The sequence below is a fragment of the Notolepis coatsorum genome (assembly GCF_963971535.1).
Source record: "Notolepis coatsorum genome assembly, chromosome: 14".
NCBI classification, from domain to species: Eukaryota; Metazoa; Chordata; class Actinopteri; order Aulopiformes; family Paralepididae; genus Notolepis; species Notolepis coatsorum.
In genome coordinates, this window is record NC_140178.1 from 93,762,184 (window position 1) to 93,776,780 (window position 14,597).

General features: G+C 45.4%; 1 protein-coding gene across 1 annotated transcript in view; it reads left to right on the forward strand.

Moving 5' to 3' along the window:
* Positions 1 to 14,597, forward strand: part of cacna1ha (calcium channel, voltage-dependent, T type, alpha 1H subunit a) — a gene marked incomplete at its 3' end in the record, with an annotated part of 143,189 nt that overhangs the window by 76,696 nt on the left and 51,896 nt on the right. Inside the window, exon 17 of the mRNA XM_084329211.1 lies at positions 4,335 to 4,393. Coding sequence (XP_084185337.1) covers positions 4,335 to 4,393 — 59 coding nt within the window. The remainder of the gene's footprint in view (positions 1 to 4,334; positions 4,394 to 14,597) is intronic.

Consider the following 14,597-nt stretch of genomic DNA (forward strand, 5'->3'; position numbering starts at 1 on the left):
TACTTCTGTAGGCTAACACTCTAACCTGGTTGTGGACTCGATGCCATGTTTCCCAAACGTAACAGAATACACACAACCCCCTCAGACAAAAAAGGTAAAGTTCACTCTTACTACTGCAAGAAGAACACAGTCTTCTTCATGATGAGGGAAGACAAGTCTTTCGACTGAGTGCTAGCCCCAGGCCTTGCTAAGCACACATATATATAGCGACCAGAACAATTTACAAGAAAACTGTCCTACTCTCTAAGCAAACACACAACCCCACAGGTAGGTGAGGGTTTATCGTATCTGTTACAAAGGGTCAGATTAAACCGAATATATGTATTTATTGATTGATATATATTGAATAGTATTTGTATGTCGTTTGATATCCCTTGTATATTCTTTGTACATATACACTGAATATCCCTTTAGCCTACAGCCCATAATAGTTCATTCTCTCATTGGACAAGAACCTGGCGCCAGCAGACAGGCCCCTTGAGTCAAGTTCAATAGTGCCGACGAACATGTCCCAACTAGCCCCGGTTCCGCGTAGGAATACGGCTACCGAAAGCAGAGCGGCACTATTTGTCCACCGTACATATAAATAGGGCGCAAGAAATGTAGAATTCCTTTTAGTCCCTTGTCCCGTTCAGTCTCGTTCAGTTCCAGTTATCCAAGTGACGTCTCTCCCCATTACGCAACGTGGGCAGAGTAGGGCTCGTATTGCCCCAAATAGAGTCGTGTTTATCCTACTACGTTTGTTTAACGTATCGTTCGCTCCTTATTAGTAAAAGCCTTCATTACGAGTCAAAGACCACGTGAAGTGGGTAATTGTGTGTCTACATAGAGCACTTATTGCCGCGTGCTAATAAGGATAGTAACGTCAAGTTCAACTGTGAACTACCGTGCACCACGGAGGATACCTACACCGGTGATTGCAGAGCCACCTTCCGGCAGGATTATTGCTTTTGACTGTGGCTGCTGGAGCAGAGAACCGCCTACCCCGCTGCTACTGTGGGATCTACACATGCCCGTGAGGACATCATTCGAGCCCGTCTCTGTTGGAGCAGAGACTCCACGGCTTCCACCCGCGCTGCTGCACACTGGAATTACAGCGGCTGCTTTTCCCCGCGGAGCAGGGAGTAATATACCGTATCCAGGTGCCTTGTTGAAGCCCCTGTTGAACCCATTGACTTTGTATGGAGCATTGCCTCCCCCTGCTGGCTTACAACCGGTAGTACCCCTTTCCAGTATCTCCCCTGAGTACCAGAGATAATTACTAATATTCACTATTGATTTGCCTATGCACATTCGATTTGCCTTATAAGCGCATTCAAGTAATGTAATATCCCACCTTTGATGTAATAAATATTCTAAACGAGTATTTGTGTGGAAACCGTGTTATTGTGGAGAAGTTCTCATCATATACCTGTGTACGGTATTGGCCAGTAATGTACATAAGACGGTAGTAGTTTAATGATACTAATACTTGATTAATACAGTCAGGGAATTGTACCCCTCAGTTACAGTATCCCCAATATATAGTGAATAAACACAGTTTGTAACAAAAAACAGTCCCTCACCAGGAGGGACCTTTTATTTAGTAACAAAAATTATATGTTGGGGAGGGGAAGGGGACAGGGGTAAACAGGGGAGTCACTAGCGGCGCCTGCCGCGTGCAGCGCAGTGTTTGCCCCCACGGGGAGCCGGCCCGGAGGAACGGTTCTGGGAAGCCTGGTCACGTCGATCCCTACCGTTACCTCCTGGCGTGGGGTGGCTGGCTGCGGCGGACAAGGCACTCCCTCCACTCCTGGCCTTCTTCGCCGAAGGCCCAGTAGCGGCGACGGTGGTGGCGGAGGCAACGGTCGCGGTCCTCTGCCGGCGTTGCTTTTTCCGGCCATCACCGGTGGCATTGGGTTGGGGGAAATGGGGTTGGAGCACAGAGCGCTCCTCCTCCATCTCTCTGCAGGCTGCCGTCATCTGCTGCATGGCCGACCCGAATAGCCCAGCATCGGAGAGGGGGGCCGTGAGCAGGGGAATCCTCTTCTGTTCCGGCACCCGCGCCTGCTCCAGCCAAAGGTGGCGCTGGGATAGAGTGGCCAGGGCGCGCTCCTTCCCGGTGGCTATCGCCTGCAGCTGGGTAAGGTGCAGGATGGCTCCAGCCGCCTGGGCGTGCAGATATTGCTGATGGTCATCCAATACCGACCCGCCCGCCATCATCCCCGACATGTAGCGCGCTAGCTGCGCGATGTTGGAAGTCGCAGCTAGGCTCTGAGTCGCGGCGATGTACACCTGGTCACTCCAATTAGCCATCTGCCTAGCCGATTTCCCTTGGGGAACCGGCTTACGCAACGGCTCCCACACCATTTCGGGACAAAGTATGGATGCCATCGGGCTATCAAGCCGAGGCACCCCGTCCTTTAGCCCCTGGACCAAACGTCACTCGCGTCCCTCACATACGGGAGGCTGCCATGTCGGGCGCCACCATCCGACGCGGCAGATAGCTGAGCATCTTGTCTCGGGGTCGGAGGTTCTAACCCAACACCGGAGAACAAGGGACCCCAAGGAGACGCAACACTCCCTGCCACACCCCGAGGGGGAGAATGATACGTCTCCACTGGGGCATCGAACAAGAGAGCTCTCGCCCCCTCCATGTAATCCTCAGTCTCCATCGCAAATGGAGACGAGGCAAGAGAACTCTCGTCCGGCTCCAGCACAACCTCAAAGCCTGGCCGTTCGCCCCTGCAGCTCGCCGCCCTACGACGAGAGCGAGCAGAGGCGAAGAGTCTGCGTCGCAAATCCCCAGCCACCAGAGGAGCTGTCGGCCTGTCAGCCGACTGTCCACTGGCGGGGGAACCAGGGCCGGAACCAGGCCATCTCACGGGAGATGGAGGCTCAACGGCCCCTCGGAGAGGCAAACTCACCACCGGGCGCCGCCCGGGCGTATCCGACTGCCACGACCGCGGAGTCAGAGACGCCCCACGACGCACGGAGGACGCGGCAATGGAGAAGCGCTGGTGAAGGGTGACGTTGTGAGCGTCCAAACCCTCCGAAGGTGCAAACATTATGTCTTAGCTTTTCTCGTAAATTGGCGAGAGAGAGAAAAATAAGATACAATGTCCACGTAGCTCCTTTCCAACAACTATTTCAGCACTAAACTCAAGTGGTGTATACAGACACTTGTCGGTGGTGAAAATAGGGAAGGAGCTGTTAGATTTGATTTGATTTGATTTTATTAGGGATCCCCATTAGCTGGTGCGATAGCAACCAGCTAGTCTTCCTGGGGTCCACACACAAAAAAACACAAAAACAATCACCATTGCAAAAAAACAAAATTATTAAAAGTCAGTACACACAATGCATAATGAACCTACTGTAACAATTAATATAGCTAAAATTACATTAGTGTAAAACAAAAACAAAAAACCACTTTACAGTGTTAAAAACAATTTAAAAACAATTTAAGATTCTTTTTAAAAGTGAATCTACTGTAAATGCAGCAGAGGTTCCGAGGCAGGCCATTCCACAGAGTTAATATGAGTTAGTATGTCCACATCCCCACTTATGTAGAGGAGCGGATGTGGGTGTGGCCAGGCGGATGGGTGTGTACATGTGGAGAAATTTTATTCAGAATTAGATTGAAAGGGATAAGGTTCCACTACGAGCAGAGCGTAAGCTATACGATAATATAACCCTAGTTATATGAGTTCTGGCAAGCATCTTGCTTTGCGGCCCTGAGGCCCCCTGACTGTCTTTTGAATGAGACTCAGACTCGGAAGTTGGGGCGCATGGTTATATACGTGACCGGGAGTGGGTGTGGCTGGGTAGAACTCATATAACTAGGGTTATAGGATAACTTATGTCTGGTCATTTTTAGCATGGTGTTATTCCATGTCAAAGATGCAAAGAAAAATCATAATTCATATTCTCCTTTGTTTCATCACAATTTAAGCAAGCCTGGTAATAGACACAATATTTCTGACACTGGGAATACATTCACTGAGGTCCATAGATGTCCCTAGATACCAAGAATATGCAAATACCTTGTAGAAGTGGAGCAATATTCCATTTACTTTTCCATTTATTTTAGGCGGATTTTCAGAAAATAGGCTCCGGGTGGAAGAGGTTAAATAAAAATAAAAAACAAAAATAAAACAAAGACTATGGCCATGGGGATAAAAAGTATGTTTTTCAAAGTTTGTGGGGAGCTGCTGTGAAACACGTCTTACTCCATGCTGCCTTTGCTCCGCCCTGACCCATGATTGATGATTCTAATGATGATGAAGATGGATGTAGAAGTTGTTGTTGTTGTTGATGTTGACTTAGTGTGCTGTGACCTCTGACCTCTACAGAATTGCTGGTGTCAAGAGCACGAAGACTTTAACCTCTACCTGTTCCACCCAGAGAACCAGTGAGACACACACACACACACACACACACACACACACACACACACACACACACACACACACACACACACACACACGCACGCACGCACGCACGCACGCACACACGCACGCACACACCAGTGGAGGCTGCTGACCAAATTTTTAGGTGAAGCACAAATTATTATATTATATATTAAATTATATTTTTTTAAACATCCCCAACGCTGCAACACCCCCATTCCTCCAAGGTGTCAGGCTCCTCATTAGCTTCCATTCATTTTGGGGACCATGTTTAAATATCATACTTCTGAAGTATAAACAAACTATACTGCTGTGATGATTTCAATAAAACAGACCATTCTGAGTCAATGGTATGCAAAACTGTACATTGGAATATCTTAACATGTATTTACCACCTTCCTCTGCACGAGGCCACAGATGGGTTTTATGTAACACAAGGACAATGAATGAATGAATGAATGAATGAATGAATGAATGAATGAATGAATGAATGAATGAATGAATGAAAACTTTATTTAACAGATTGCAGAATGGGTACAATACAGTACGGCTCAATACACACAATTGTTAAGGGGATGCAGACCAGAGAAAGACATTCGTCTTGTTTACATCAGGGTCCCCCATTTTCAATTCATCATAACATGACATACAGATAGACAGTACTGCTACATCTATATATGACATACAGAGATATAGACAGTACTGCTACATCCAGACATTTATGACATACCAGATCTACAAATATACATTACTGTTTAAGAGTACAACGCCTGTCATATAGACCTATAGCGTTGGAAACTCTGATTAAGGAGAGGAGAGGAGAGGAGAGGAGAGGGAGAGGAGAGGAGAGAGGAGAGGGAGAGGAGGAGGAGGAGGGGAGGAGAGAGAGGGAGGAGAGAGAGGAAGAGGAGGAGGAGAAGGGAGGAGGAGGAGGAGGAGGAGGGAGGGGGCCACGGCGGACCAAAAGAAATCGCTCGTTATACCACAGAAAGGCAGAACGCATACCAACGCAGAGAGAGAATACAGCCAATTAAATCATAATCAACACAGACCCGCCCCACACAGCTACTAAATATTAAAAAAAAAAAATTCACTCACCATTGACGACGTTACTTCTTAGGAGGAAATAGTGTCCCTGTCGCTCCTTGTAAATGAAATCCATCCTTTGCTCTTTTCTGATGAAACGTTCAATGACCTCCTCTGCAGTTGCAAATCCAGCAATGCAACAAACAGCAGTCTTTTGTGATCTAATCAATCCTTCATTTGCGTGAGGCTGCTGTCAAAATCCACTAAACATTGTTCTGTTGATGCGTGACACACGTTCCATTTTCGGGACTCCCGACAGGTGGTCACTCAGACAGTCACCCAAGCGATTCACCCAAATAAAGTTTTCATTCATTCATTCATTTGCTGTCTCGTTATAACACAAACAGCTCACCATGAACCATGACCAGCTTAATTACGTTAGTTAGCATCCAAGCTAGCGTGATAACGTTAGTAGTTATTAGCATCCAAGCTAGAAACTGCTAGGCTGCCTGCTTACAGTACCTGCAATAATGTTGTCATCCTCCTGGACAGATAGACTTGTTAAATCATAATATCCACAGGTGTGTTGTGCTGGTCCTCAGTAAATGTCCCGCCGGCGAAAAATAAGTTGCTATTAAAGTGCTAAATGTTAGATACACTAATATAGATGTTTCGAACGTGGCTGCTCTCAGTGCTCTGTTAATACAATTTTCAATCAATCAATCCCGCAAGGGGAGAAACAGCCGTGTAGCTGCAGACCTGCAGAGTAGGAGCCATACTCTGATTGGATTTGCAAGGCTGCCAATCATTCAACCTCCGTGTATTGGATGTCAAGGGCTGTCAATCATTCAATCCCCCATTCAATGGCAAGAGTTTAAATACACAGACCGTGCTTAGATGACATTAATAGCCTATTTTGATTGGCTATTATTTATTATTTATTTAACCCTGGGTCAACCTGTGCAGTTATTCTGCACGAATAATTACTGCAGGCATTACTGCAGTGCAGGCCTGCTCAGAGCTGTACATTTTGGCCATTTTTGAAGAAAAGAAAATGCACTGGAATTTTTTTTTACAGAGGAAAACATTTATAATGAAAACATAATAATAATAATAATAATAATAATAATAATAATAATTAAAAAAAAAATATATATATATAGGTATATGTAAATTAATAATAATTATGAATTATGAGTGAATTTGTGTTTCACGTGTTGTCATAGAGAAACCTCCACTGGCACGCACGCACACACACACACACACACACACACACACACACACACACACACACACACACACACACACAAGACATTAACCTCTTCCTGTTCCACCCATGCATAATAAACTACTCTACCCAGAAATCAGTGCTATTATACTGTAACCCCTCCCCACATAACACCTCAGAGGCTGAGGGCACCCATTCTGGCTGTGGTTATTCTGATGAGAGTATTCTGCCAATGAGAGAGAGCTAGTCAAGATAGTAATTCAAGATTCAAGATTTTATTATAATATAAGTACAAAAGAGGTAAAAACAAATACTATAAAAAATATATTATACACAACTGTACAGAAATTTGGTAAAAAATGTTGTGCAAAGTAAAAAAGCTTGTATTGTCGTCTTATCATGCCCCCCGCTGAGTGCCGACGACGTGACATGTCGTTTGATTTTTTTTATTAGCGATCTGAATTCATATTTCATCAACCGAGTCTCCCGTTGGTACAGCAGACCCTCTAGGAGCTCAGATGGGAAAATACCGCCCCCTATCGTCTATCCCTGTGTAACTGCAGGCCATTCGATTATACTGCTGGATATGTGGAGGTGGAGCCAACTGGCTCCACTGTGCTGGCATGTAACGATTGTGGTGCTAATGAAGGTGAGAACACAGTTTGCAGACAAGGGAGAAGGAACGGAGTCAGAGACGAGGAGCGATGCTTGAAGAAGGGGTGTTTACTAATGATCCAATATACAATACAAATAAAAGACACTACTACTAACAAAACAACGAAGGAAAACAAGAAAACGACAGGAGTATATAGGCAACAGGGAAGGCAGGCACGACACGGGGACAACACGGGATACTGGAGGAAATGACACCACAAGGAAGTGAGGACAAACAGACACCTAAATACCAACACTAATAAACACGATCAACACCTGGCAGGGCCAGGCCAAAACACAGAATCACAAACACAACCTAGACACAAAAGCAATGACACCATAAATACAACTAGACACAAGGCAATGACACACAACAACCAGACAGGGGGGATGACATCAAACACAGACAGGGATGGCCCAGGATAACAGATAATTATAAATCCAATCAATTATATGAAACCAACATAAAATGGCAGACCGCACCATCTGGCTTAGATCACCAGAGGTAGGTAGGGAGCCAATGTCAGGAGGAGAGCACTGTCCAATGTTATTATCATGCCCGGTCCAGCCAGGGCCGGGCCTTGGAACGTAACACTGGCAAGCCGTCTGATGAACATGGAAGTGATTGCGAGATGGAAAGCAGCGTGGAATATATATTTACAGCAGCCAATAATCAATCAATAAATGCGATCGATATTTGGAATGGCGATCAGGAATTGGAATAATCTTTTTGGAGAACATCTGATCTAAGGTAAGGAGTCTATGTTACCAGTTTTAGGATAATCAGAGCTGTATTCACTGAGATATCAGCATGTGCCATGTGTGTGTATGTGTGTGTGTGTGTGTGTGATGTTGAGGAAATGAGAGAATAGATTTTTCAGCCCGCTTCTATAGCGTGCATAAGTACACATATACTATCGATAATCTAGCGTTTATTTGAAAACGATTCATAAATAGGCCGACAAAATGACAACGTGTCTAGTGTATTCGAGAATATTCCAATAAATGCCGTTTATGGGTGTTACGACCCTGGCTCAAAGGCACGCAACCTATGTGCAAAACCGACACCAAAACCTGTGTTTAACCCAAGAAGACTACTTTAACAAGGAAATACTAATACAAACTAAAGAACCAAGAATAGAAGAACGTGATAACTCTCTGTTAACCCACACTCCTCTAACCACAGACCCTGCATGTGTGACTCAAGGGCTGGTTTTAAGCTCCCAGCAGGTAACCAATCAGCAGCAATTAGCTAATTAGCAGCCCTCACCTGTATGCCCAGTGACACAGCAGTGATCAGGCAGTGACACAGGAGTGATCAGGCTCATGGTACATAACACCTCCCCCACCAAACTGGTTGCCCAAGAGGCAACCACTATACCAACCCATAAACAAAAACAAAAAACAAAAAACAACTGTGACCCATTAGTTGTCAGGGCCACTACCACAACAGCGATAACGGGCCGGCCCCGGTCGAACACGACCACCAACCGTGTTGTATGCTCCTCAGCGTGGAACATTTGCCAGTGCTGTGTAAAACAAAACACAACCCTGTCCCGACTCTCGGGCAAGCTAGACCTCACAAAAGGTTCCGCCACTGCGGTACATGGCTGCAGTGGGGCAGGCGCCTCCTCCACTGAGGCGTAAGACTTAGGACCCCGTTGACCAACCAAGACCGTATCATATATGAGCTCCCTTTCAACAGGCCCCTCCACTGATACCGACCTGTCAAAAATAGACTGCAAACCAAAATCAATTTGAGAACTAATCTCACTGCACTCAACAGGACAGAACACAGAAAAACAAAAACCATAGATCTCTGATACCGCCACCACGCCCATATCCATCCCACCTGGCACTGGCAGTTCAGGATACCGCAAACCGTGAACATCCAGAGTAGCATGTACCGCCTCAGGTACAGCCCCATCGTCCCTGGAACATGGCAATACGTCAGTCACAAAAGCGTCTGGAACACCATCCAAAATGGCATCACACAAAATAACATTGTCCTGATCAAAATGGCTGCCACTCAACAGACCAGGTCGCGAAGGCGGCTCCTGCTCCACAGGACACAGGTAACTAGGTTGACCATCACACCTAGTGCATGGCAGAGAATCAGTGTGGACACGTGGATCAATGTCAGAATCATCAACTGACATACTGGGACCATCCCTGCCCACAAGTGAAACATTAGGGACAATAGAGCTACTGTGGGAAGGCTGGCAGCCTAAGTCAGGCCTAGTAGCCCCTTCAACTAGAACGGTGTCACATGAACCAACAGCACCTCTCATAGCATCCTTCCCACACTCATCCTCCAATTCGTTCGCGGCCTCAGCCACCGTACAGGCTGGGAAGACCTTGAGACACTGCGCTGCCAGATCAACTCCTACCATATGCCTCTCCGGCACGCATGTCAACCCTGGTTTCACCACCGGGCCTAACACAAAGGCACAATCAAGAGAATCATTATGCAGAGGTACATCCACAGTGTGCTTTCCAAAATTCTCAACAGGTACACTTTTCAATTCAACAAAGAATGTGTCACCAAGTGTAATGTCCCAGGTCGAAGTATCAAAAACATAATTTTTGTCCTTTGACATGGCCGTGTCACAGCACACACAGGGAACACTCCTGGATGTTTCTGTGCCAGCTCAGTAGGGACCTCAGAAAGCACAGGAATGGGAGTTACAACTGGAGTAGCCAACACCTTGTCACCAGCCAAATCATTCCCTAGAATGAAGGACACCCCTCTTATGGGAATGTGAGAACATACCCCCACAACAACATTGCCTGATACTAAGGGAGAATTGAGCGTGACCTCATGCAAAGGTGCATCCACAAATCCACCCCCAAACCCCCGAACAACGACACCGGAATGCAAAGAAGAGTTTTCTGAAAACGGCAAAACCCCCTCCAGAATGAGGGACTGAAAAGCACCGGTATCTCTCCAAATTGTTATAGCCTGTTTGGACTCTAGTGCATTAGTCACGGAAACAAATCCATCCATCATAAATCTTGAGGAACCCTCGAGCTCTTTGTCCACACGTTTGATACTTCCCCCATCACCATCTAACGTTGGTAAAGGTGTTCTGCATATGGTTTCTACCAGAGCCACCGTTCTGACATTTTTCTGCTCAAGCACCGGGCACCCAGCAACGATATGACCAGGTTCTTTACAGTAGAAACAGATAATCCCTTCTGGGAATGCACCAGCAGAACCACCCCGCCTAGGAGGTGAAGTTAACTGACCAGCAGACACAGGTTTTGGGAAACGGCCCCCCTGAACAGGACGCCTATCCCTGGACTCAACACGGTAGTCCTCCAAAAAAACTGACTTGTGTGTCAACACAAACTCATCAGCGAAGACAGCGGCGTCGCCTATCTTCGATACCCTACGCTCGTTTAGATGAGTGGAAACGGTATCAGGAACACATCTTTTAAATTCCTCTAGGAGAATCAACTGTCTAAGCTGCTCTCTTGACTCTGCTTTCTGAGAAGTGCACCACCTGTCAAACAGGTTCTCCTTCTCTCTTCCAAATTCAACATAAGACTGTCCTTCCGACCTGCGATAGGCTCTAAAACGCTGACGATAGGCCTCGGGGACCAACTCATAAGCCCTCAATATGGAAGCTTTAACAAGCTCATAGTCAGCGCTTTGTTCAAGGGACAGAGCAGTATAGGCTTCTTGTAACTTACCAAGAAGAACACACTGCAGCAGCAGCGTCCAGGCCGTATCAGGCCACTTCAACGTGGTTGCCACCCGTTCAAAAAGGGGAAAATACTTTTCCACATCCTTCTCAACAAAAGGAGGCACCATCCTAATATTCTTGCCGACATCAAAACCGGAACGCGACTCTGAATGCAGAGCCCCCGCCTGTAAGGCAGCATGCTTAAATTCAAGCTCCTTCTGCGCACGCTCGTGCTCCAGCAACATGTGTTTCTCCTTAAGCTCACGCTCCTGCTCACGCTCTTTAAGCTCACACTCCTCTCTCCTCTCCTTAAGCTCACGCTCCTCTCTCCTCTCCTCACGCTCTTGTAGCAGCTGTCTTTCCTTAAACTCCAACTCCCTAAGCCTCCACTCACCCTCCGCACCAGATAGCAGCAGAGACGCGTCAGACAAAGTAGGGTCCTCCACCCTCGCCACAAGCACCTGCTCCCTAACGAGCAAAACCCTCAAAGCACCCAAGGCAGTTGGTTTCAAACGTTTCTCACTGGGAGTAAGCTCTACCTTGTAGTGCACAGCAAGCTCCAGAAGCTGTTCTTTGGAAAACCTCTCCAACATGTCATGCGACGGGCGATCAACAAAATCCCTAATGGAAGCCATCTTTTCTGCACCAGCGCCACAACCCGTTCACTATAGAGTCACCAAAAAGCTGCCAAAAGCACCCTAGCACACACACAATCTACCTAAAGAACCACCAAAGAGCCACTAAAGAAACACTAAAGAACCACTGAAGAACCATTGAAAAATGCCAAAGCCAATACTAATAACCATAAAGGGACGCGGTGGAAATGTGTGCTCTACTGAGCGCACCTTTCTAATTTACAAAAATAAAGTAAAAAAACAACCACCCTGAAATAAATAGATGCGTCATACGCGCAGGAGGTCAGGTGCTAACAGGAAGGCTATCCAAACACTCAAAACAAACAAAATAAATACAACAAACAAATTCAAACAGGTGCCCCTTCTAACCTGATATGACTACCTACTGTACGCTTCTACATCTAAACTGCAGTCAAAACGGCCCACCACATGTCTACCCTAAAAAACACTAAATCAGGCCCTACCACACTACCTGTGTTTTCTGGCCCCCCTATCCTACCTACCCTTAAACGAATGCCCTGTAGACCTAACCCTCTTCAACCACACCTGCTACCAGCCAGAGATCATATTTGACCATCCACCCGTCAAGTACATGGTATGGTACAAGACAAGTCGATGGTACTAATCACTTCCCTGACTGCCCCAGGAGTATGTGGTGCACAGGAAGCTAACCAACAACCAGAAAATAATGTCCCTATCTACATGTGGTGTGCACTAAACTATATATTTTAACAGCAGTAGGTAGTCACATCAAGTTACAAACAAATACGGGCATACTCACCTGTTTGATGAACGGCTCCAGCCCCCACGTTACACAATATGTAACGAACACCACCCACACCATACAACACAAAAATAAAAAACCACCAAACAATTTCTAGGGGTAAATATCCCGGACGAGCGCCCAACTGTTACGACCCTGGCTCAAAGGCATGCAACCTATGTGCAAAACCGACACCAAAACCAGTGTTTAACCCAAGAAGACTACTTTAACAAGGAAATACTAATACAAACTAAAGAACCAAGAATAGAAGAACGTGATAACTCTCTGTTAACCCACACTCCTCTAACCACAGACCCTGCATGTGTGACTCAAGGGCTGGTTTTAAGCTCCCAGCAGGTAACCAATCAGCAGCAATTAGCTAATTAGCAGCCCTCACCTGTATGCCCAGTGACACAGCAGTGATCAGGCAGTGACACAGGAGTGATCAGGCTCATGGTACATAACAATGGGGGAATCTTTCAATTTTCCAGACATTTTCGAGAGAACGATAGCTTTTCGAAATGCTATAAAAAGGATATGAACTGATTAAAAAACAATCCGTTTCGACAATGTTGACTGCAAACAAGTCATTGATAAGCGACGGGCAGATTAGACACATAGCCATAATTTAAAACATAGATTATGCCTTTTTAACGCTAACATTGAAGTGGATGATGGCATTCAAGGGGGTAAAAAGGTAAACAAGGCCGGGACTGATAGTGTTAATGTGAATAAAAGTAAAAAAATTTTAATAAAATAAAATGTATTTGTAAGGCCCGACAACACACGTTTATGTCCCCATGGGCCATAAAGTAATTTTTTTTTAAATAAATGCAAAATAAAATGCAACACTCCCAGACATACCCCACGCGAAGATAAGGAAAAACTCACTAAAACCTAGCAATAGGAAAAAATGCACTACAGGCAATGTGGAGGAGAGAAACCTTAGAAGGGCCATTCAAGGGGGGATCTCCCTTCTTATATGTCTGTGATAGTGTTGCAGTAAAACAGTAGGTAGGCATGCACTCATATGCATAGTGAAACGCAGATAAGTGCATGTGATAGCAACTGAACATTTTGAAAGATTAAAGATAGAGCTGATAGCGATAGCAACTGAACATTTTGAAAGATTAAAGATAGAGCTGATAGCGGATCTATTTGAGGCAAAGGGGCGGCGCAGAGAGGGTTGCATCCTCCCGGTCTTCATCACGGGACGTCCAACACTTGTGATGGGCGGACATAGCAATAGATACAAGTGGTAAGCATATATGTGAATAGAATAGATATATGTAGTGGGCCTCATGCATGAAGCAATATAAGGACAGATTTCGTTCTTAACTAGCATTTCCTCTTACTTTTCTTACCTGGGATTCAGCAAAGTTTTCTTATTGTTGCTTTTTTCTCAGGCAAGAACAAATTATAAGAGTGGTCGAGAGCACTCTTACCGAAATAAGAAATGATTACCCCAAAAGAATTAAATAAAAAAAAGCCTACCATTGGTTAATTGCCCCCAAATACGACTTTAAAAGTACAGAACTTTTCAATAATAATAATTATTATTATTATAACTTATTGCGTGCCTTCTGTCTGAAATGGATTATATATTGCTGTTAGAACAGTTATGATCTGGCCGCCCAGGCCATTGATTGATTGAAGATTTTATTAACAGATTGCAGAATGGGTACAATACAGTACGGCTCAATACACACAATTGTTAAGGGGACCAGAGAAAGACTTTCATCTTGTTTACATCAGGGTCCCCCATTTTCAATTCATAATGCCATTTATGACATACACAACATACAGATATACAGATATATATCATGACGTTTATGACATGACATACAGATATGCAGTACTGTATACGTAGCATAGAACGCATATTTAGAGATCGTCTATATCAGTGGTTCCCAAACTTCTGTTTTATGCGGACCACTAGATTGTTATCAAGAACATTTGCGGACCACCTCGTATGCAAACAGTAAAACATAAATAAATAAACAGCTGACTTAATAATACACGAGACCCTCTTCTTGGACCAAGTAGGTTTCGTTGATAATCCAATGTACAGTTACCCCCACCCGCCTACCCATCCCCCCCCACCCCACCCCACCCACCCAACCACCTCCAATGTACCATTCTACAATCTGTTAATACAATTTTCAATCAATCAATCAAGACCTGCACTGCGTTCCGTTCTCAGAATGGATT